This window comes from Dendrobates tinctorius, unplaced genomic scaffold (assembly GCF_039654945.1).
Source record: "Dendrobates tinctorius isolate UK_male_01 unplaced genomic scaffold, ASM3965494v1 ptg000011l, whole genome shotgun sequence".
Classification (NCBI taxonomy): Eukaryota; Metazoa; Chordata; class Amphibia; order Anura; family Dendrobatidae; genus Dendrobates; species Dendrobates tinctorius.
In genome coordinates, this window is record NW_027361679.1 from 2908955 (window position 1) to 2932878 (window position 23924).

Below are 23924 nucleotides of genomic sequence, written 5' to 3' on the forward strand. Positions count from 1 at the left end.
TTAAAGTAAAATGCAGGAGCCGGTCTCTGATTCATGCTGCCTGTGGTTTGGGGATAATGATTCGGCTGAGTTTTTCCCTTTTAAAGGGAAGCTATGTATTTTAGAGATATCTGGTATAATTTATGGTTGTTTTTTGAGACCATGATGTTGCTGCTCTAACTGAGACTTCATGATCATGGCATTTTTTTTCCTTTCACATGAATAACATCCTTGTAGCACTGTTGAGCTTGTCTCTCTGAGCAGTAATAACTGATGAACGTATGACATTACATTAGTTTGATGTGACATATACAATGTCAAGTCAGCCATGCACACCGTGATTCAGACCTCCACATTGAGATGCTGCACTCCAGTCCAGTTTTGTTGCTTTTGTAAAATGGGTAAACTGAAAAATAAATGTGCCGTTAACCTCAATGTATTATTATCATGTTATCCTGACCAATTGTATTAATGTGGGCAGATTTTCTTACCAGTCTTATGTGTACGGTGGCCTCCCAAATTTTCCTTGATGGCAGATGTTGGGAATAATGAGGATCTGACATGTTGGAGATCCATTTTTTTTCTCTGCCAGGAGCTATGTCACTGCCAGAAGTATCTATCTTATGAATCTGGCAGGACTTCAGTAATTTCATTTACATTTAGATCAGTGGGCCTTTGACTCCCAGGGCTCTCGCCATTCAGCTTATTGAAGCCGCTACGGAACACTGGAACAGACACAGCTCTGTACATTGTGTTACAAGCCTGAATCATTCTACAGCTCTTTACCCTTAAGGCCATGTTCACATGTCCGCTAATCATCCTTTAGAACAGATCCAGCAGCAATCTTTAGGCAAAAAAGTTGTACAGATGCAACTTTTTTGTCTGCCTGAAAAAATTGATTTCAACGGGATCCACTTTTTTAAACATTGAAATCTATGGAAAATGTTTCCATTAAATAGCCATCCATTTTTCCACTACCAGACACTCATTTCATGTGGGAGCTAATGCTCAATGCTTTATTCATTTGACCTCGTTTATTTTAAGGAACTGGTCAGCCAAATCCTGCCAAAATTCCAAATTTGGTTTGCATTAATACAATTTGTTTATAGCGACTTTAGTAATATGGATTCAAGAAGATCTGAGGCTTTAAAGCATAAGAGGGGGGGTTAGATTTGTGCTGTAGCTGCAATATACAGTTGTGGCCAAAAGTATTGACACCCCTGAAATTCTGTCAGATAATACTCAGTTTCTTCCTGAAAATGATTGCAAACACAAATTCTTTGGTATTATTATCTTCGTTTAATTTGTCTTAAATGAAAAAACACAAAAGAGAATGAAGCAAATAGCAAAACATTGATCATTTCACACAAAACTCCAAAAATGGGCCAGACAAAAGTATTGGCACCCTCAGCCTAATACTTGGTTGCACAACCTTTAGCCAAAATAACTGCGACCAACCGCTTCCGGTAACCATCAAGTTTCTTACAATGCTCTGCTGGAATTTTAGACCATTCTTCTTTGGCAAACTGCTCCAGGTCCCTGATATTTGAAGTGTGCCTTCTCCAAACTGCCATTTTTAGATCTCTCCACAGGTGTTCTATGGGATTCAGGTATGGACTCATTGCTGGCCACCTTAGAAGTCTCCAGTGCTTTCTCTCAAACCATTTTCTAGTGCTTTTTGAAGTGTGTTTTTGGTTATTGTCCTACTGGAAGACCCATGACCTCTGAGGGAGACCCAGCTTTCTCACACTGGGCACTACATTATGCTGCAAAAGTTGTTGGTAGTCTTCAGACTTCATAATGCCATGCACACGGTCAAGCAGTCCAGTGCCAGAGGCAGCAAAGCAACCCCAAAACATCAGGGAACCTTCGCCATGTTTGACTGTAGGGACCGTGTTCTTTTCTTTGAGTGCCTCTTTTTTTCTCCTGTAAACTCTATGTTGATGTCTTTGCCCAAAAAGCTCTACTTTTGTCTCATCTGACCAGAGAATATTCTTCCAAAACGTTTTAGGCTTTTTCAGGTAAGTTTTGGCAAACTCCAGCCTGTCTTTTTTATGTCTCGGAGTAAGAAGTGGGGTCTTCCTGGGTCTCCTACCATACAGTCCCTTTTCATTCAGACGCCAACGAATAGTACGGGTTGACACTGTTGTACCCTCTGACTGCAGGGCAGCTTGAACTTGTTTGGATGTTAGTCGAGGTTCTTTATCCATCATCCACACAATCTTGCGTTGAAATCTCTTGTCAATTTTTCTTTTCCGTCCACATCTAGGGAAGTTAGCCACAGTGCCATTGGCTTTAAACTTCTTGATGACACTGCGCACGGTAGACACAGGAACATTCAGGTCTTTGGAGATGGACTTGTAGCCTTGAGATTGCTCATGCTTCCTCACAATTTGGTTTCTCATGTCCTCAGACAGTCCTTTGGTCTTCTTTCTTTTCTCCATGCTCAATGTGGTACACACAAGGACACAGGACAGAGGTTGAGTCAACTTTAATCCATGTCAACTGGCTGCAAGTGTGATTTAGTTATTGCCAACACCTGTTAGGTGCCACAGGTAAGTTACAGGTGCTGTTAATTACACAAATTAGAGAAGCATCACATGATTTTTCGAACAGTGCCAATACTTTTGTCCACCCTCTTTTTTATGTTTGGTGTGGAATTATATCCAATTTGGCTTTAGGACAATTTGTGTTTTTTCATTTAAGACAAATTAAATGAAGATAATAATACCAAAGAATTTGTGTTTGCAATCATTTTCAGGAAGAAACTGAGTATTATCTGACAGAATTGCAGGGGTGTCAATACTTTTGGCCACAACTTGTAATATGTATCTGTTTTTGAGGGACAAAGGGGTTCACATAGACTAAAACCTAAAGTGGTTCTCTAGGCATAGAAAAAATAGCTAATGCAAATGCCATTATAAAGAAACCGTCCTATATACATTTGTTACACTCCTAGGTGGCGCATGTGGTTTGTGGACCCACTGTGCCAAGGACTGGACTTTCCCTAGAGGGGCATGGCTAAGCAGCTACCTTGGTGTTCGCTGGAGCCTCTAGTGCTGAAGTCAGACTTGTGTGGCAGGTAGCTACCAGGCACCAGTCCAGGGCGACGTCTGGCCGTAGCTGCTGGCCCCAAAGGTTAGAGACGCTACTTCTGCTCAGACAGAGCAGGATAGCCACTTGGGATAAGTTCAAACAGGATGGCCTCTCGGGACAAGTTTACACAAGACGGCCTCTCAGGACAAGCAACAGGGATAAGTTCACAGTTCTTGCCTGGGTATTCAGCCCCCAGGGAGGCAAACATGTACCGCCGATGCTGCCACGGGGTACGGAAAATTCTGAAGAGGCAACTATGGCTGACTCACGGGTACTCCAGAATGAGGAGTTCAGAACACTGTCAGACTAGGGAAGGGGACCTGGCAACTTACAGTTACCACCAACCACCTAACAGAACTATAAGGGTTGCTGAGGCAACTCCCAGTAGAGGAGGGTGCCTTTTAAACAAGGGCTGGGAGAGACTTTGCAGGTGCAAGCACATTTTACTAATTGCTTCCCAGCACCTGCTGGGAGTATTTACCATATGCCTGCGCTGCACCTTTAAGAACAGTGGAGTGCGTGCTGCACCTTTTAAGAACGGGAGCGCGCTCACCCGCGCCCTAGTGACGCCGCCAGGACACAGCGCGGCGTGCACAGAGGAGGAAGAAGGCAGCGACTGGAGCACGCTAGGGATCACGCCATGGGCCGGTGGTGTTGAGTAAGCCAGAATCCTGGCATTGTGACAGACTAGGACACCGTGCAGGGGCGCCGAGCACAATTTAATTAGCAAACCATAATTGGTTTGTCTAGGGAGATAATCACAAAAGAATTAAAATTGCATTGTTAGGACAGGAGACTGAACATGTGTAGGAGGCAGATCCACTGAAGTGACCCGGAGATATCATGTACTGTCATTATAAATACACGTATATACTAAATGTTAGACTGGTGATTCACAGGAATGCTAAATCCACAAATAAAAGGACATATTGTGAGTTTGTAAAGACAAATGCAGACTCTGCTATTTTTTAGAACTGCCCAAAGTTCATTTTTTGTTATTTTCTGTAAAGTACAGTAGTTACAAATTATATTCATTTCTCTTCATGTTTTGAATTAGAACAGTGTGCAATGTTCCCATTGCTGGAAATAAAAACTGGTATAAAGATTTTGTGAATGACTTATGTTTTTGAACACACTGCTATTATTTTAAACACTACTTTATGTATATTGAACAGCAGTGTGAGAGCAGCCCCTTCTCATTTATTTATTTTACTTATATAGCCCTATTAGTTCCACAGCGCATTACAGCCATTATCATCGCTGTCCCTGATGGGTCTCACAATCTAAATTCTCTATCAGTATGTCTTTGGAATGAGGAAGGAAACCGGAGAACACCCACACAAACACAGAGAGAACATGCAAACATCATGCAGATGTAGTTCTTGGTGGGATTTGAACCCAGGACCCAAGCGCTGCAAGGCTGCAGTGCTAATCACTGAGCCACCGTGCTGCCCATCTCAGAATTCTTTGTATCTCCAGAAGTAGATCAGGAAGACAAGGTGGACTACAGTGTGAGCAGCTTCTTCTAGTTCTTACCTCAGAACCCCTGGTATCACCAGTATCAGACCAGAAACAGCTTTTTCTTCCCTCCTCACTCCTAGTATCTATATTATTAGATCAGAAAGACAGTCTGGACAGCAATATGCACTGTCTCTTTTTACCTGAGCACCACTGATATCCCCAGTATTAGATCAGAAACACATGGTGCACAGCAGTGTGAGCAGCCTCTTCTTACCGCACAACCCCTGGTATCACCAGTATCAGACCAGAAACACATGGTGCACAGCAGTGTGAGCAGCCTCTTCTTACCGCAGAACCCCTGGTATCACCCGTATCAGACCAGAAACGCATGCTGACAGCAGTGGGGTCTTCTTCCCTCAGCAAACCTGAGATCTTAAGTATTAGATTGCATCTTCCTACGGAGCTTCATATTGCTCATTCTCACAGGCACCTGTCCTAGTAGTGCTAACAGTCAATGTAACAAGGTGGCGACAAGTTTACTTTCATGATGATTAGCTCCCGACTCAAAACAATTGGGATTTGCTAATTAAAAGTATTAAGGGAATTCTCTATACTTGCACGTCGGCAGTGCCTTGCCAGTCACTGTCAGCAGGTAGGGAGAAGCCGCCGGGGGCTCGCCCGTATGACAAGTCACCCGCATGGCTCAGTCTCTAGCGGCTATTAAACGCTGCAGCGTTTCAGAGATAAACATACATGACTGTGATAGCACAGCCAGTGCCTGATACATGGCAGTTTGGGCAGCATGTAGCAGCTGACCGGTTCCCTGTAAAGCAACTATGCTTTTAGGATGGGCCATCTGGTGAAGAACATGGGCTGCTCATGTCTTTTCCTTGAGCTATGCTCCTTGTCTTCCTAGCGCTGCTTAAAGCAACCATGAACAATGTAATAATTTTCCACACTTCTACAGATTATACCCTTTCTTGCTGTCCTGCATGACACTGTCATTTCATAAGATTAGATCGAGGCGAAAGCTTTTTTTACATATTGCTAAAGATCATTTCAGACCATCTCTTGAGATGATTCTTCAACTTGCAGCTAAGGCCTCTTTCACACTTCGGTTTTTTACAATCAGTCACAATCCGCCAGGTTTTGAAAAAAACGGATCCTCACTTTTCTTTTGAGGATCCGTTTTTTTTCCCCATTGACTTCCATTAATGGCGGATTGTGACGGATTGCTGTCCGCTGCATCCATTTTTTTTGAGGATCCGCCAAAAGTTGCTGTCCGTCACCATCCTCAAAGATTTCAAAACGGAGCTTGCAACGTTTTTTTCTCTGGCGGATCCTCCAGACACTTATTTAACCCGAAATTCTCTCTCTCTCTCTCTCTCCCTCATTCCCGGCCAGCGGTTACTTTAAATTTCTTCATTTTCAGGATCCGTCTGAAAACGGATCCTGTGCCATCCGTTCACATCAGTTGAGAACGGATCCGCTTGTCTGACTTTTTGGCGGATTTGAACTGATGCAAAAAACTGAAGTGTGAAAGAGGCCTATGTTCCTCTGGGACAGATATTTGCCAATAGCTTCCTTTTGACTTCTTTGCTTGGTTTATATCAATACATCTGTTTTTTTACTGAATAGCATGAGCTTTTATATAAGTATTTGTAACTTTTCTTGGTGTACAGTTGAGTTATATTGAAAATTGTGTGGGTTTCCAGTCTGAAAATGATTTTCTGTCTTGTATTACATGGATACTTCCATTTTTTAGGTCTCGGGATGCTGATTCAGTGTTATGATCAGCGGAAGAAAACTACTGATGCAATGTTTGATGTTAGTGGTTTCATTGCGGATTGTCTTGTGTTGTATCGAGTGTTTTCAAGTGATAGACGTTCTCGTTTTTATAGTGGGTAGCTAGAATAAAACTTAAAAGTCCATACCTCAGCGTTGGCCACAGTTACACATCTGCAGAACTGTTGAAACTTGCATTTAATAGATAGCCATGCTTATTTATGTGGCTGCATTTGTTTGTTACTGATGGCTGATAGTTCAATAGGTCATGTTTTATATATATTTGTTCTTTCAGGATGTTTCAGATGGGGAGCAAATGAATTACTTTTAGAGATTGCACTTGTTTACACATATGACATTGTATGGTGTGAGATTATAGCAGTTATCTGGTCCTTTTTTTTCCCTATGGTGCTACGCACTTATTGGTATATAGTTTGTATACCAAGACCATGCTTTTATTTTTCCATGGACCGATCCTTAGCGGCTCACGGCAGTCGCAGAAGGGTCATGTGACTCCTAGCGGCGATTCTCCTACTTCCTGGGACGTCATGTCAGCAGACCAGCTCCTTCTCTACCACTCTGCTCTGTCGATAGGGCGTTACTGTTGACGTCGTGGTGATTGACAGCCTAACTTGGCATGGGTGCTCTGAGTTGGGGATCACTCACATGAGCATGTAACTCGGACAAGCACTATCCAGTTTTTCATCAGAGAGCACACTGATACGTGTTGTTCATCTGCCCTGCCTCATTGAATGATTTTTTCACTGACCGAATCTGTCTGTGAAAATAATTGCAGCATGCTGCGATTCACTCTGCATTCGGCTGAGTGCGAGAGAAAAATAGATACCATACCGGCCATCAGAGTGACATCCGCTTTTTACCCATGCATTACAATTCTGCAACATAGGAAACTGTAAATGGTCCTCTGAAAGATTACCAGGTGCTGAGTAATAAAAAAAATGATTGCACACGGATGACAAGTGTGAAAAAAATCATCACACTCTCCTGGGTGAGAATGAGGCCGATTTTTTTTTTTTTTTTTTTTTTTTTTTAATTTTTTTTAGACGCTCCTATAACCCCTACCTTAGGGCAATTTAGATTGCATGAGCAGTGTAAAAAGATTGGTCTGCTAGTGAATGTGATTTCCCGCTTGGGCCTGTAAATCAGAGTCAATTTCAGAGTTCTGTTCACTGTTCTTGTGCCAACTCGGCGATTCTGCGGCAGGCGGCTGTCAATAAACATGAAGTCTGCAGTGACACACCATTGATTGGGCAGGAAGGAAGAGAGAGAACTTCTCTTTGACGTGACATCACATGGAGTGGGAAAATCGCTTCCAGGAGTGGTCTCATGATGGCTCTGGGTGAGCAGAGATCGGCACATAGCGGGACAAGCAGGTAGTTAGCAGCTACTTACCCATAAGTGATTGGTCCCATAGAAGAAAAAATGTAAAAGTCCCAAATAAACACATTAAAGGGGTTGTCCATCCCTGGAGTACAAGTCTCCTGTCACACTCGGTGTATGCTGCGAGGATCCTCTGGTGTTGGGAGCGGGCAGTTATGTGACCGTTAGTATGCAATTTGCATATTTTCGGCCACATTCCGACTAGACATGTCCAGTCCCACTCAACACACTTGCATTGATCGAGGCCGTGCATGTCTAGTCTGCACGTTAGTGCATGTATGCAACGCGCATACCTGAGGTCTTGTGCCTGCACCAGCACCATCCCCACAGCTCCCAGGGTACGCGCTACCAGGATTCCCAAGTCTGCGGTCACATAAAGTCACTGCAGATTTGTACTTTAAGGCTTGAAGCATTGGCTTATTCCTGTATATATTGTACATATGATATCTAAACTCTAGTGGAATTGTAATAATAGACTTGTACTGAATGAATTTTAATGTTGCTTTGTATTTGTAAGTTGAATGTACCTTTTAGTTCTAGATGCTTACAGCTAAAACTCTGGTTTAGGAAAATGGCGATGTATTTAAAATTTGAGTTTTAAGCTTCTTAGGCATATATAGTAGTAGTTAATAGAATTTTAGATACTTACAGGATGGGAAATATTGGAAAAATCTGTCACTTATTTTATTTTTGAATAATTCATGAACACTATTTCTTTATTGGCGCATTATAACCACTTTCTGAAGTGTAATCCAGCCAAAGTGGTTGTCTGATGGCGTTCCCGCATGGCAAAGACTAATACCCACTCTGATAACGAGCGCAGCACGGATTGCAGATCGCTCCTTGTATGGCAATGACATTGAAATGTAGACCTGACATGCTTAGCAATGTATGCCAGGTAAGAATACTGCCGAGGGCAAGAGGAGAATCTTTTTGGCTATATGCTTTATGAAAGACATCGAACACTGACGAACAAGTTTCAATATCGCTGTGTTGAATTGTGGCCGGCACCGAGACATCTAGTATTTGTCTGCACCTTCTGTGGTCAGTGCCACGCTCTTGACGGGTATTGCCTTTATGCTAAAATGTTGGCGCTGATTTTTACATTACTACACTTCTTTCAGATAATGGAGGCTATGCAATTATAGCACTTCTAATGTAGACAAAATAAGCAGAAAAGGAAGTAAATGCTCTTTAGTAATGGGCCAAAACATCACATGTGTGTACAATATGGCAAGATAGATAAATGCTGACATTCTCTGGCAGTTTTCTGTATTGAGAAGATAATGACAAATATTGTAATTTTTTATTTTAATTATAGGTATAACTTCTGGGCTTGTAACCTCATCTGTCAACACGTTTGTGGCCATATGCAATTACGTGTCAGATTAGTTTTTCAAGTTTCATTTAAAGTGGTTCTCCGTTACCTCATTTTCATTAGCTAATCCTTTGGCTAGGTCAACAATGAAGGATCCCACCCCCAGAAACCCCAGCGATCCAGCGCAATGAGGCGGCAATCTGATTGCAGTGTCCCCTTCAATGTTTATATAGGCACCATTCTAAATTGTTTATATAGGCACCAGTGTCCCCTTCATTGTTTATATAGGCACCAGTGTCCCCTTCATTGTTTGTATAGTCACCATTCTTCATTGTTTGTATAGGCACCATACTTCATTGTTTCTATATACACCATTGTCCCCTTCATTGTATAGACACCAGTCTTCATTGTTTGTATATACACCATTGTCTCCTTCATTGTTTGTATAGGCACCATTCTTCATTGTTTGTATAGGCACCATTTTTCATTGTTTGTATCGGCACCATTTTTCATTGTTTGTATAGCCACCATTCTTCCTTGTTTGTATAGGCACCAGTCTTCATTGTTTGTATAGGCACCATACTTCATTGTTTGTATAGGCACCATCCTTCGTTGTTTGTATAGGCACCATTCTTCGTTGTTTGTATAGGCACCATACTTCATTGTTTGATAGGCACCATACTTCATTGTATATAAACCATTGTCCCCTTCATTGTATAGACACCAGTCTTCATTGTTTGTATATACACCATTGTCTCCTTCGTTGTTTGTATAGGCATCATTCTTCATTGTTTGTATAGGCACCATCCTTCATTGTTTGTATAGGCACCATCCTTCATTGCTTGTATAGGCACCATTCTTCGTTGTTTGTACAGGCACCATCCTTCATTGTTTGTATAGGCACCATCCTTCATTGTTTGTATAGGCACCATACGTCATTGTTTGTATAGGCACCATACTTCATTGTTTGTATATACACCATTGTCTCCTTCTTTGTTTGTATGGGCACCATTCTTCATTGTTTGTATAGGCACCATTCTTCATTGTTTGTATGGGCACCATTCTTCATTGTTTGTATAGGCACCATCCTTCATTGTTTGTATCAACACCATTCTTGATTGTTTGTATAGGCACCAAACTTCATTGTTTGTATAGGCACCATACTTCATTGTATATACACCATTGTCCCCTTCATTGTTTTTATAGGCACCATTGTTCATTTTTTGTATATACACCATTGTCCCCTTCATTGTTTGTATAGACACCATTCTTCATTGTTTGTATGTACACCATTGTCCCTTTCATTGTTTGTATAGGCACCATTCTTCATTGTTTGTATAGACACCATTCTTCATTGTTTGTATAGGCACCATACTTCATTGTTTCTATATACACCATTGTCCCCTTCATTGTATAGACACCAGTCTTCATTGTTCGTATAGGCACCATTGTCCCCTTCATTGTTTGTATAGACACCATTGTCCCCTTCATTGTTTGTATAGGCATCATTCTTCATTGTTTGTATAGGCACCATACCTCATTGTTTGTATAGGCACCATACCTCATTGTTTGTATAGGCACCATTCTTCGTTGTTTGCATAGGCATCATTCTTCATTGTTTGTATAGGCACCATTCTTCGTTGTTTGTATAAGCACCATTCTTTGTTGTTTGTATAGGCACCATTCTTCATTGTTTGTATAGGCACCATTCTTCATTGTTTGTATAGGCACCATCCTTCGTTGTTTGTATAGGCACCATTCTCCATTGTTTGTATAGGCACCATTCTTCGTTGCTTGTATAAGCACCATTCTTTGTTGTTTGTATAGGCACCATTCTTCATTGTTTGTATAGGCACCATTCTTCATTGTTTGTATAGGCACCATTCTTCATTGTTTGTATAGGCACCATTCTTCGTTGTTTGTATAGGCACCATTCTTCGTTGTTTGTATAGGCACCATTCTCCATTGTTTGTATAGGCACCATTCTTCATTGTTTGTATAGGTGTCATGCCTCGTCCATGAGATGAGCTGTGGCTGTTAAGCAGCTGATATTTAGACAGCACCAGCACAGCTGTTTGCATATATGAGCAGCTATGTCTGTGTACTCAAAGTAGACGTGACGTTTCCAGGGGCTCCAGAAGGAGACCCTACACGGATTTTCTTTGCTTTGGGCAGTAAAAACAGATTAATATGATTCCGGTGTAAAGGACTTGTTCAGCTTGAAAAGTAAGCATTTTTACATGTATTCAAAGGGAACCTAATGTCAGGATTTACCCTTAAAGGTGTTTGTAGCCTTGTATGCACTTCATAATACTGTTTTACTGATCCCTTTGTTATCACTAAATGCTAGTGTTTGTTCATGCACTGGACTAGACCTCCTAATATGTAGAAAAGGCATATACAGCACTCTTGGTGTGTGACTCTGGTGCCCCGGTAGGGTTCCAACCTGTAATCCAGTAGTAGCAATAAACCTGGCACTCAGGATAGTTTGAATGTGTAACAGATTTTTGGCAATCCACAATTTAACGTTTCCGTGTGTTTAGACCTTCATCAGAATGATTGCCGTATGAGAACTGTCAGGAAAGAGCGCTGACACCCTGCGATCCAAATCGCTGCACTATGGGCATGATACCAGTGTGTAGAGAGAGCAAGGCACTCAGGAATAGCTCGGTTATCGGTGCTCAAGTCGGGTGTCCAACCCATCAAATCAAAATGACAAAAATCATACCAGTGATCTGTCGCCCTGCTTGGCAGCGGTGGTGGACAGGTCAGGTACACCCGTACAGATAATTTTTAAACATTACAGAATTTAGGGATAATACCGGTATCATTAAAAACCTGTATTATGAGGCTGATGATGAGTTCCTAATACCTTCTAGAGGTATTCCGTTTAGAAAAAGAATGCACATGTCTTAAAATATGAATACACTTGAAATGAGACAGTTGATCCTGCTGCGGTTTGCCATCTCCTCCATTGAGGAGATGAAAAACCGCAGGGCAAAACCGCAGAGCAATCCGCACCTAAATCCGCAGCGTGTGCACACAGCTTTAAGGCATCCTGATAGGGAATTTAGATTGTGAGGCCCATCGGGGACAGTGCCGATAATGTCTGTAAATCTCTAATAATTATTGAGACGTTGAGTTTCCCCTTGATTTCAACAACAGAAATTACCCTATAAAAGTAAAATATTTATCTCCTTTTTCCTTGTTTTTGTTAGATAATGCATTGCTCTTGTTCCTGCTGTAAAGTCATATTGCTTAATGGTTCCTCGAAGTAAATACCAGCTAAACAGTGATGTCAATTCATTGTATCGTTTTTTTAGAAAGTGTGAATCACTGCATCAGTTGCTGTATACCGCGGTTAGGAGTGATGCCAGTACTGCAATTTTGTAATTGTACTGCAAATGCTGACAGAGGATTCCCCACAACAGCCTGCTGCCATGAATAATGTATTAGTAGGAGCAGATCCTGCTGGTAGCACATTGAATTCCTGCTGCCATCACAACCAGAGCATCTAAATCAGGGATGCCGCAGTGCCTCTCAGTAGCTTCTATAAGCCACCAGCGCCTGTCTGCCATTCAGTGCTCCCTTTCCAGATTACCACGGAATCAATTCAAATGGAAAATGAAGAAATGAACTCCTACATTGCATAGGGAGGTGGCTGCTATTGGCTTTTACTGGTGACCAGCTTCCCAAAACGACCTCCTGCTCACGTTGTGTGCCGAGCTGCACGGTATCAGTAGAACGCCTCTGCACAGATTCGCCCTGCAGTGGTCGTCTATGTGTAATGTTGCCGCATTCATTGGTGCAATGAAAGACTACATTTTTCCAACAGTGAAATGTGTAACACCCTGCCGCTTCTGTTGGCAATATTAGGTGATTTTGAGAGATTTTGGTGGGTTTTAGTGATGATTTTGCATGGCTCTTTTTTGGTATTAGACCCATCATTTGTTAAAGTTAATCACCTCTCCTGAGATTGTATGCCAGGAAAAGCTTCCAGCATGTCCATAGTGCAGTATTAATCCAATTGAGGCTGGTATACAGCGGTATACCACAATAATAATGTATGGAATTGTGTGGTGGAATGCTATATTCTATACAATGCCATCTACCGAAAAAAAAAGTGTAACAGAGAGATATATATAATTCATTTTTAAATTGGGACCCAATAGACGATGTGTTCCTCTGTATGAGCTCATGGAATCACATCTCTGGTTCAGACAGGTGCTTCAGGTACTCCAAGGCACAGTTCATATCAAACAATTTGGCTGCAACCAGTGTTACCGATTCAATATATGAATCAGTGAATGAAAATCCAAACTTTACTAAACATACTAGGCCTGCTGACCGCTAATTCTACATGTAAATCCTGACGCTCGAGCAAACAATTGCTTACTCAAAAATCTATTTATATAATTGCCTTGTAATGTTTTCATTTCCTGATCTGTCCAGATGTCACTGTATCCCAGAATTCCAAGCGGAGAAAGTTCACAGAGTGCCATATTGGGACACCCAAGTGATGGGTGTCTCAATATGGAAACTGCTGCTGGTACCAACCTATTGCGCGGTACCACCAGAGGAACACCATCACACCACACACTCTATACGCAGTACGCAACTCACACACTCACTCATTCACTCACACACATTCACACACTCACGCACACATTCACACACTCACTCACTCACACTTGCCTCTTGCACGGTACCACCAGCGGAACACCGTCGCACTGCGCCTGTGTGAATTCCGGTCGCATTAAAGGGGTTTTCCCATGAACGAAAGTTCGTTGTAAAAATTGTGTCTGACCGTGTACGGAGCATACCACATCTCCTGGGCAGGGTAGGAAGAAAAAGACAATACTGACATTACAGCAGGGGGTCACAGAGGATTCATTTTGTGAGGTAAAATAATTCACTGACTGTTTTTAAGCAATATATTACCTGACCAAAATGCATCCTCTGCGGTCTCTTGCTTTAATGTCAGTATTGTCTTTTGCTTCCTCCCCTGCCCAGGAGCTTTGGTATGTTCTGTACACGGTCAGACACAGGGGTGAGAGAGACAGAGCACAGGAGGGAGACAGCACATGAGGGGAGAACACAGCACAGGAAGGAGAGAGACAGCAGACAAGGTGGATAGCACATGGGGTAGACAGGTCAAAGAAGAGAGCACAGACGTGAGAATTCGGCACATGGGAAAGAGAGAGTGGATAGTTGGGTGAGCGCATGGGGGGGGAGAGATTCTCAACACTGCAAAGCCTGCCCCTATTGTAACATTACCGCCCTCCTGATGCGATTGCATCGGGCCTCCGCCTCCATCTAGTATATAATAATGCCATGACTACCTTGGTGCCACAAATTTCTAATAGGTTCTGTTGCCACCAACTGGTGTGGAGCCACATAGCGGAAGTCCGGGGACACTGGTGGGGAAATAGTATTTTTTATTTGTACTAGTATTTTGAATCGCTCCATGCCATCTATTCTGGATCTGATGTTTATGTGGATGCTGACAGATACCATTGACTTTATATAGAATCCATCTGAATTTAGGTATTTTTGACAGCAGTAAACCTTGATAAAGAGCACTTAATTGCAAATGTGAATATAGCCTTTTAATTAATCTCTCATTCTATGGCATGTTAATTAGCATGTTACTTTTGTCTTTCACACTTGACGTGGTGATCTTGTGCGCCAGCTAACAACGCAAATCGGTAAAGTATTCCTGTAAATAAGGTTGTCCTTCCATGAGTTAATGAGTAATGGAGATGTAAAGTGTGACTACAATAACTTTTCTGGCTTTATTTGCTCAGTACTGAAATATTTGCTCTCGGCTTTTGATCAATATACACTGGGCACAAGGATTTCTTCTTATCATTGCCTGTATCCTGCTGGGGAGCTAGGGAATACAAGGTAATAAGCAAAGCGGCCGCTAAGATTTTAGCAATATAAAACAAAGACAAGCAATATGTTTTTAATGGCGTAGCGATAAATTTATGTTTTAGACCCAAATGGAAAGAATGGCGTACATGCTGGATGTCATTATTCTGGTCTCTCTGAACCATGCAAAATGTCAGAAAAATAGGTATTGCTTGCAAGTCGCAGAAAAATGACCCTCGGCTTTTGTCTTTGTAGCCTGGCAGATGTCCGCTGCCACTCTGGATCCATCAAGCATTTTATCCATCCATGTTGGAGCTAGTGTGAAGTAGATCTGCCAAACTTTAATAGAAGATCTGTTTTGTGGTGGTCTTCCTCAAATCACCCACAGAGGGAAAAGAATGAGTCAAAGTTTGGGTGTGACGGTATGAATAAAACTGGAAGGAAATCTGTTTACAGCAGCAGGAATAATGCATTGGAAATTGTCGTACGTGTACTTTTCCAGTGTCTTTTTTTTTCCTTTGTTACCTCATTTGTCAACACTCACCTTAGTGTAAAAATAGAGTGCGTTTTAGCTATATATAAACGTAAGGTCTTACCCAGGAAATGGCCTGTAGGCGCTGGATAGTTACTTTTAGATTCTTTTACTTGTAGTTTTTTTTTCTGCTAAACATAAAACAAGGCTTTTCTACATCATATGGTGAAAATAGGTATTTGATACATGGCTGATTTTGCAAGTTTTCCCACCTACAAAGAATGGAGAGGTCTGTAATTTTTATCATAGGTACACTTCAACTGTGAGAGACAGAATCTAAAAATAAAAACTAGAAAATCACACTGTATAATTTTTAAATAAATAAATTGCATTTTATTGCGTGAAATAGCTATTTGATCACTTACCAACCAGCAAGAATTCTGACTCTAACAGACCTGTTAGTTTTTCTTTAAAAAGTCCTTCTACTCTGCACTCACTATCGCCTCGTGGGGTAAAAATGATTCTGACAAAGTTCAGGCATCAGCCCAGAACTACACGAGAGGACCTGGTCAATGACCTGAAGAGAGTTGGGACCACAGTCTCAAACAGTAACACACTACGCCGTCATGGATTAAACTCCTGCAGGGCACACAAGGTCCCCCTGCTCACGTCAGAACATGTCCAGGCCCGTTTGAATTTTGCCAATGACTATTTGGATGATCCAGAGGAGACATGGGAGAAGATCATGTGGACAGATGAGACCAAAATAGAATTTTTGGTATCAACTCCACTCGCCATGTTTGGAGGAAGAAGAAGAGTGAGTACAACCCCAAGAACACTGTCCCAAGTTCCCAACCGTGAAGCATGGTGAGGAAAACATCATACTTTGGGGGAGCTTTTCTGCAAAGAGGACAAGACAACTGCACCTTATTGAAGGGAGGATAGATAGTCATGTATTTCCAGATTTTGGCCAACAACCTCCTTCCCTCAGTAATAGCGTTAAGGATATTACTCACTTGAGTACGTCAGGAGGCAAAACTGGAAGCATTTCCAATTAAATGTCCATGCTGGTCTATTGCTGCTTTATAAACCAGTCATAAACAGAGCAAAAATAAACAGCCTCCAGTGCAGGCATAACAAAGTAATCAGTTCCTATGATAAAGTCTCTTGAGATCCAGCCCTGGTGACACATGCTGGATAACATCCAGTACTCCATTCAGTCTGGATATACCACACACCCTCATAACACAACCATGTGCCAAACAACGGACTCAATTTTACTATGTTAACCACACGCAGAGTTGAGGTATGTGGGCATCCAGACCCGCCCAGGCCCAGATACACCAACAATCCTCTTAGTTGCTGTGTGCACTAGAGCAATACTCCAGGATTATATCACAGATAACAACCATCGCTAAAGGGCCTGTCACACTAAGCGATATCTCTAGCAATATCGCTATAACGTCACTGGTTTTGTGACGTAGCAGCGATATTGCTAGTGATATTGCTATGTTTGATACTTACTTCCGACCGGCTCCCCTGCTGATTATCGCTGATCGCGTGTGAACGTCCTGGGCTGTTTCTCGTTGTCAGCTTCCTGCTGGGCTTCTTGTGGCGCCGACGAGCGACGCGTGGACGCGGGCGGGAGGATGCAGGATCGCCTCATCTGACAAGTAAGTAGCGACCCCCGACCGCTGCTATGTCGCTAGTGAGATCTGCCTGTGTGGCAGCTCACTAGCGACCACTTAGCGATGCACCAGCGATCCTGACCTCGTCATATCGCTGGACGGGATCGCTGGTGCATCGCTAAGTGTGACAGTACCTTTATACACACCTTCCATCAAATATGTGTCCGGTAGCTGCCTTACAGAGCATTGAAGATGGGTCGTGGCTGAGTCTTCCAGCATGACAATGACCCGAAATGCACTGCCAGGGCAACTAAGGAGTAGATTTATAAGAAGCATTTCAAGGTCCTGTAATGGCCTAGCTAGTCTCCAGACCTGGACCCAATAAAAAATCTTTGGAGGCAGCTGAAACTCTATGTTGCCCAGCGACAGCCCCAAAACCTGAAACATCTGGAGAAGATCTGTATGGAGGAGTGGGCCAAAATCCCTGCTGCAGTGTGTGCAAACTTGGTCAAGAACTAAAGGAAGCGTCTGACCTCTGTATTTGCAAACAAAGGTTTCTATACCAAATATTAAGTTCTGCCTTTCTATTGTGTCAAATACTTATTACATGCAAAAATTGCAAATTTAATCATGTAAAAATCATACAATGTCACTTTCATTTTTTTGTTTTTTTTTAAGATTCTGTCTTGCTAGTTTTCCCCACTCTACTATAAAAAACTGTCTATTTTGAGTACATTGATGTCAGTTTATGTGCTGTCAAACATAATTACACTAGGCTTGCACCATTTTTGCCTATCTTTGTATAATTTTTTTTGGAACATTTTTTATTATTTGCTTGCCATCATCAGGTGGTTTTCCCCAACACTACAGCCACCAGATTCAATGTCACTGCCAAGGTGGTTTCACATTTCACCAAATGATAGGTTTTTCCTACCATCCATAATTTTTTTATTTAGCGATTGCTGAAACGTTCTGGAAATCCCAGTTTTGAATAAGTCAAAATAAGATTGGTAGGTGGACACCTGTTGAGCTATAAGGGACATTAAAAAAACTACATGGCTACAGTACAGTGTGCATTTCAGTACCTTTTTTTCCAGTCAAAATATATTATAGATATATTATTATAAATGTTAAATGCCTAATGTGAGTAGTTGGGTATTTTGAAAAAAAAAATAAAATTTGTTTATCTGCATTGCGCTGCATTTAGTTTGTACTTTGCTTGCATTATTTGTACTGCTAGGATTCTTCATGGGTTTGAAAAAAAAAAATCGTATAATAAAAATAACCACTGATAGTGTAACAGATTGCGGTTCTAAAAACTTTAAAAATCTTTCCATACCTGCTTTTTTTTTCCCTCAAAGTTTCCGTTAATTTGTAATGTCATTCTCAAAAGGTTTTTTTTTATTATTTTTTATCCATATGACATAATTTCGAAGCTTGTTTTTGTTAAATACGCCAGTTACAAAGTATTGATAATCCATGGCTGGGTGGACTAGGTACCCATGACTATTAATTCAACTGATGTGCGTTCTTGTAAGTTTCTTTTTCTTTAAATCTTGAAATTTTTGGCTTAATTTCAAGTGTTAAACTACTTATTTATTCTTTCATTCTAAGTTTTTGGTATAACCGTGGCACACAAATAGCTAGGGTGAAGATACAACCAGTTCTCATATGCGCTTTGTACTGTATCTGTTTTTTATATTGAAGGACACTTCTTCCAGTTACTAAATATATATACGCCTTTTCACATTATGTACGGTACAGAGAGAACTTGTGCTGCTGCCTCTTTCCTTACTTTTTATGTGCTAATAATTTGACCTAGCTTGATCTAAGTACATAAACATCATTTTATAAAAATGTCCTCAAGATAAAACTGTGTTGATAATATTACTCTTGGCAAACCGTGAAGCACCAAGGTGTATTGTGTCTCCAGATAAGATGTGTACATTGTGGTTTCGTGCCATGTGGATAAACAGATCATGGTGACTATCATTAGCTGAATACATAGTACATCTGTTGACATCGTAGAAGAAGTGTAGTATTCAGCAAATAGTCACTTCTTGGAGGGCATAAGATTAGAGAAATGACTAATTAAAGGTGACATCATCTTTGACAGTCCAATTAAAGCTAAGGTCACGCCTAAGCTCAGGTCTTATGTTGATATGACATCAACAAACACATCTCGATATTGTACTGCCAGGCATTTGAAGTGGGGAATTAGGAGGATTATCTTGTTGAACCCTGCTGTGATGCTTCAGCTTCCTAGATCTTTATCCCTCCTGTTCATGATCTCTGGAACCTTATCTGCGTAAACGCAGATCCTCAAATTACTTTTCCTTAGGTGGTTACATGAAATATTTTTTGTAGATCACAAACACTTTACTGATGTTTTTTTTTTTTTTCCTGATCTTTCTACTGAATCCCCGATTATATTCAGCAGTAGCTCTCTGTTCCTCACGTAGGTTCTGTTCTTAACCACCTTGTGTACATAACTGTACTTTAAACCACTAGGCTAGCTTTGAAATGTCAGAGGAATATACAGACTTAAGTGCTTTCCACCTTTGTGTCTTTTTTATGCTATTACTTGCTTTATGTAGCAAAGCACATTTTTCACTAATAGACCTGTGTTCTGCTGCGCGAGCAATTCATTTAATTTACGTTCTGCAATCTGCTATGATCTGAAACTTTCTTACAACATGAAATATAAACTCTTAGGACTAAGGGCCACTTGAGACTCACATAAATATCATGTTAACCTAAAGTGCAGCCAGTGCTTAGAACAAGGTTGGACGGAGATATTGTCTCTGTGAAAATGGTTTGTTTGTTTGATTGAAGGTGGGCATGTTGTACGCACCCTGATCCTGCTGTGTGTTACATTTTTAGGACTCTATAACAATACACTGTTTCTCACGTGTCTCCCTTGTTTCAGTAAGCGTGGCATTCAACAGTTGATAAAACCTAATTTGATTCATACCACCCAAACATATAGCAAAATAGACACTTTTGGAAAACCGTTTATCTTTAAATAGTTAAGTCTGTAGATTATGAATGTAACATCTGTCAGAGGCCACAGGTTCAAAAAGGCTTCCTGAAACATATTTGGCACAAGCCACTACGTCTGACAGATTCCAGAGGAACCCCAACATTCATTCTTTAATCCCTGTGCAGGAATCTTGTCCTACAACAGGTCCACTGGGCTACCGTCTGGAGGAGCAAACCAGAGGCAGGAAGGGTTGTCAAGCAGGGTCAAATCCAAGAGGTATCGTCAAGGACAAAACTACAAACCTAGCCGGTAGTCATATATCACGCTGAGCACAGCACAGAGGACTATACTAGGACAGCAAAGCTATTGACTGGCAGTGGACATCTGCGCTACAGGAGTTTAAATAGCTGACTGCTACACCCAGGGATCTCAGGAAGGAGTGATCAAAACTTAGACAAAAAAGTCCCAGGAAAAAAATATTACTGTGATTGTCATGCATCACAAGCAATAAAGGCGTGCCGCTGTCCTGCAGCCAAAGGAGAAACAGAGGAAACATGGATCGGCACAGATGTTGAAATGAATTTCCCAGTATGCTTTGCACATATAAACCAAATGTAGTGTGAACAAAGCCATAACTGCAGGGTGTGTCAATCAGTTACACCCGATAAAGCAGACAGTATCCTAGCAGAAAAAATGATCTTGAATAAGTCTGCATTACTAGACTGCTGGCTATTGACATTGATTTTTGCTTACTGCTTAATAGCTGGTGGACTAAGGTTGTGTGCACATGCTGTGGATTCTACTGCGGGATTTTCCGCACGGATTTGTCCAAAACTGCAGTTTTTCTGCGGTTTAGCCTGCAGTTTTCCCCTGCGGTTTCACACCTGTCATGGAACAGGTGGCAAACCGCTGCGGAATCCGCACAAAGAAGTGACATGCTGTGGTTTTGAAACCGCAGAAAAACCGTGCGGAAAATGCCGCAGTGTCTGCACTGCGGTTTTCATTTTCCATAGGTTATAATGGTACTGTACACCGCAGCAAAAACTGCTACGGATCCGCAGGACCAAAACCGCTGCGGATCCGCAGCAGAATCCACAGCGTGTGCACACACCCTTAATGTCTAAAAAAAATAAAAAAAATGGTTGTATACGTAAAAGAAAAAGCTGTTAATCACATTACACAGTTTAAAGTAGCAACTTGTTTGTCCTGTTTTTGTCTTCTAGCTGTACCGTTTCCGCCAAATCATCGGCTTACAGCAAAAGAAGTATTCGATAATGATGGCAAGCCTCGGGTAGATGTATTAAAAGCCCACTTAATGAAAGAAGGAAGACTTGAAGAAAGTGTCGCTCTTCGAATAATCACTGAAGGAGCTTCAATTCTTCGCTTGGAAAAAAATTTGCTGGACATTGATGCGCCAGTCACAGGTGAGTGATGACTACAAGAGAATAGATTAATCTGTTTCATCTTCTGTTGGATGACTTCTACCCTGGTATTTCAGTAGTCAACGTTCAATAATTTAGGTTAAAAAAGTTTTTATTAACAGTTTTGTGAACATGAAGTAGGTGTACAGAAAGGGTAGAATAAAGATGAAGTTTATAGAAAGCTCTGAACTTGGACCAAAATGTGGCAGACTGTATTTCATTCTTATTTCTATTTGCCAGAGAAATAATGGTGCTACAGTGGAGAGACTTCTATAACGTATTCAACAGTTTGGCCTGTTTACTTTGACATTTTGTGTCTGATTTATCATCTGCAACTTTTCAAAAAGTTGCACATTTTTAGAGCAAATTTAGGCCAGTCTCCCTTTGCTGTGGTTTAATGTACACCAATTTTTTTGCAGCAAATTGCTTTATTTTTTTCTTTTAACTTTTTTAGCGCCCAAAGTTACACATTTTGAAATTTTTTTACTTGGCACAAAATTCATGCGCGCCATTTTGAGGCTCAAAAAACAGCAACGAGTACTATAAATTTAAAATAAAAAGCATGAATGATTAACTGGAGCCTATATTTTCACTCCTCTTTCTTTGTATCCATTGTGTTGGCCAATACTCTTCTTGGAGAACATGAATATTCTATCATTTATATGGAGATATTCTGTGATTGATTGCACTAATATTCTAAGTGTATCTTTTACTGAAGGTCATTTTTAGATTTGCCGTGCTGTGCTGTTGAAAAGTCTTGCTGCTCGCTGGGTTTTTTTTTCTTGTTCATGTTGTGGTTTTTCTACGGAAACTCAAGGAAGTAATTTTGCATCTTTGCTTTCAAATAGACATTTTTCTCTAGCTTCACGAAACGTATCCATATATAAATGAAATACCATCACATACGAGTTAACCATGAGCCTAAGGCTACTTTCACATTAGCGCCGTGCAACGCACGTCGCAATGCGTCGTTTTGGGGAAAAAACGCATCCTGCAACGTTGCCTGCAGGATGCGTTTTTTCTCCATTGACTTACATTAGCGACGCATTGCCACACGTCGCATCCGTCGTGTGACGTATGCGTCATGTCTTGGCGACCGCGACGCACACAAAAACGTTACATGTAACGGTTTTTTGTGCGTCGTCTCCGCCATTTTCTACCGCGCATGGGCGGCCAAAACTCCGCCCCCTCCTCCCCGGACATTACAATGGGGCAGCGGATGCGATGAAAAACTGCATCCGCTGCCCCCGTTGTGCACGCCTTTCACAGCGTGCGACGGTACGTTGCCCTGACGCAGGGCGACGGCCGTCGCATGACGCTAATGTGAAAGTAGCCTTAGAGAATATAGAGGAAACTTTGCAAATTCTAAAATGCAATTCCTAAAGAAATAATTTTAGTGTAAAGGATTGTTACCTCTGACCTTTTTCTTATTTTCATAAGATTATAAATTTGACCTCCATACCTAGTTGTCTTGGGTAATCCCAAGATAATAAGTTATCCCCTGTGCATAGGGATAACTACTGGCTTCTGGGTGTCGGACACTTGGCACCCCCAGTGCTCCAGACAACAGGGCTCTGGAACACGGCAACCAGACTCTGCTGAGCCCCAATCTTGGATGTAGTGGAGATGCACATGCCCGACCTCCGATCATTGAGTTTCTGTAGGACTGCCGACAAGCAAGACATTATTAATCTGACAAAGCAAATAACTTGTAGTCACTCTTCTCATTTCTAGTGAGTAACAGTTAATAGAAAATTGAATATTTGGTATTTTTATTTTTGCCATTATTCAAACATTACAGTTCTTGTTGGTTGTTAGGGGATTATGTAGGATTAGAAAAACATGACCCCTTTCTTCGAAAACAATGCCACTCCTGTTTACAGGTCTGTGTCTGGTATTACGGTTCCTTCCCAATTATATTAAAGGGGACTGAGCAATTATACCATACACAACCTGCATTTACCCCTTAATGACCAGGGGTATTGTGTTTTTCGCTCCCCTTCTTCCTTGAGCCATTACTTTTTTATTTTTTTTGTCAATATGGCCGTGTGAGGGCTTGTTTTTTGCGGGACAAGTCGTACTTTTGAACGACAACATTGGTATTAACATATCGTGTACTGGAAAATGGGAAAGTGCGGTGAAATTGCAAAAAAGATCACTCCCACAGTTGTTTTTTTAAAATTTTTTTACCATGTTCACTAAATACTAAAACTGACCACGTGGCGGCACTCAGGAATTTGGCAATGACAACCATAGAGGTCTGCTGCAGCCCTCTGGTTGTCATGCTGATGACCCATTGGTGACCTGCGATCATGTGACGGAGTCATCAATGGGTGGGATTAGCGACACACTTTCTGTAAGTGTGAGTTAATTGCTGCTTTCAGAAATTGACAGCAGCATTTAACTAGTTAAGAGCCACTGGTGGATCCCTATAATGATCTGTATAGATCAGGTGTCATGTGCCCGGAAAGGTGCAAGCTCATCAATGGCGCCTGCATCAAATGGG

The 23924-nt window shown here is 41.4% G+C and overlaps 1 protein-coding gene across 2 annotated transcripts in view; it reads left to right on the forward strand.

The window, feature by feature from the left end:
* Nucleotides 1-23924, forward strand: part of PPP3CA (protein phosphatase 3 catalytic subunit alpha) — a 383095-nt gene that overhangs the window by 192301 nt on the left and 166870 nt on the right. For both annotated transcript variants that reach the window (XM_073589305.1, XM_073589316.1), the window contains exon 2: nucleotides 21221-21421. In XM_073589305.1, the coding sequence (XP_073445406.1) occupies nucleotides 21221-21421 (201 nt within the window). The remainder of the gene's footprint in view (nucleotides 1-21220; nucleotides 21422-23924) is intronic.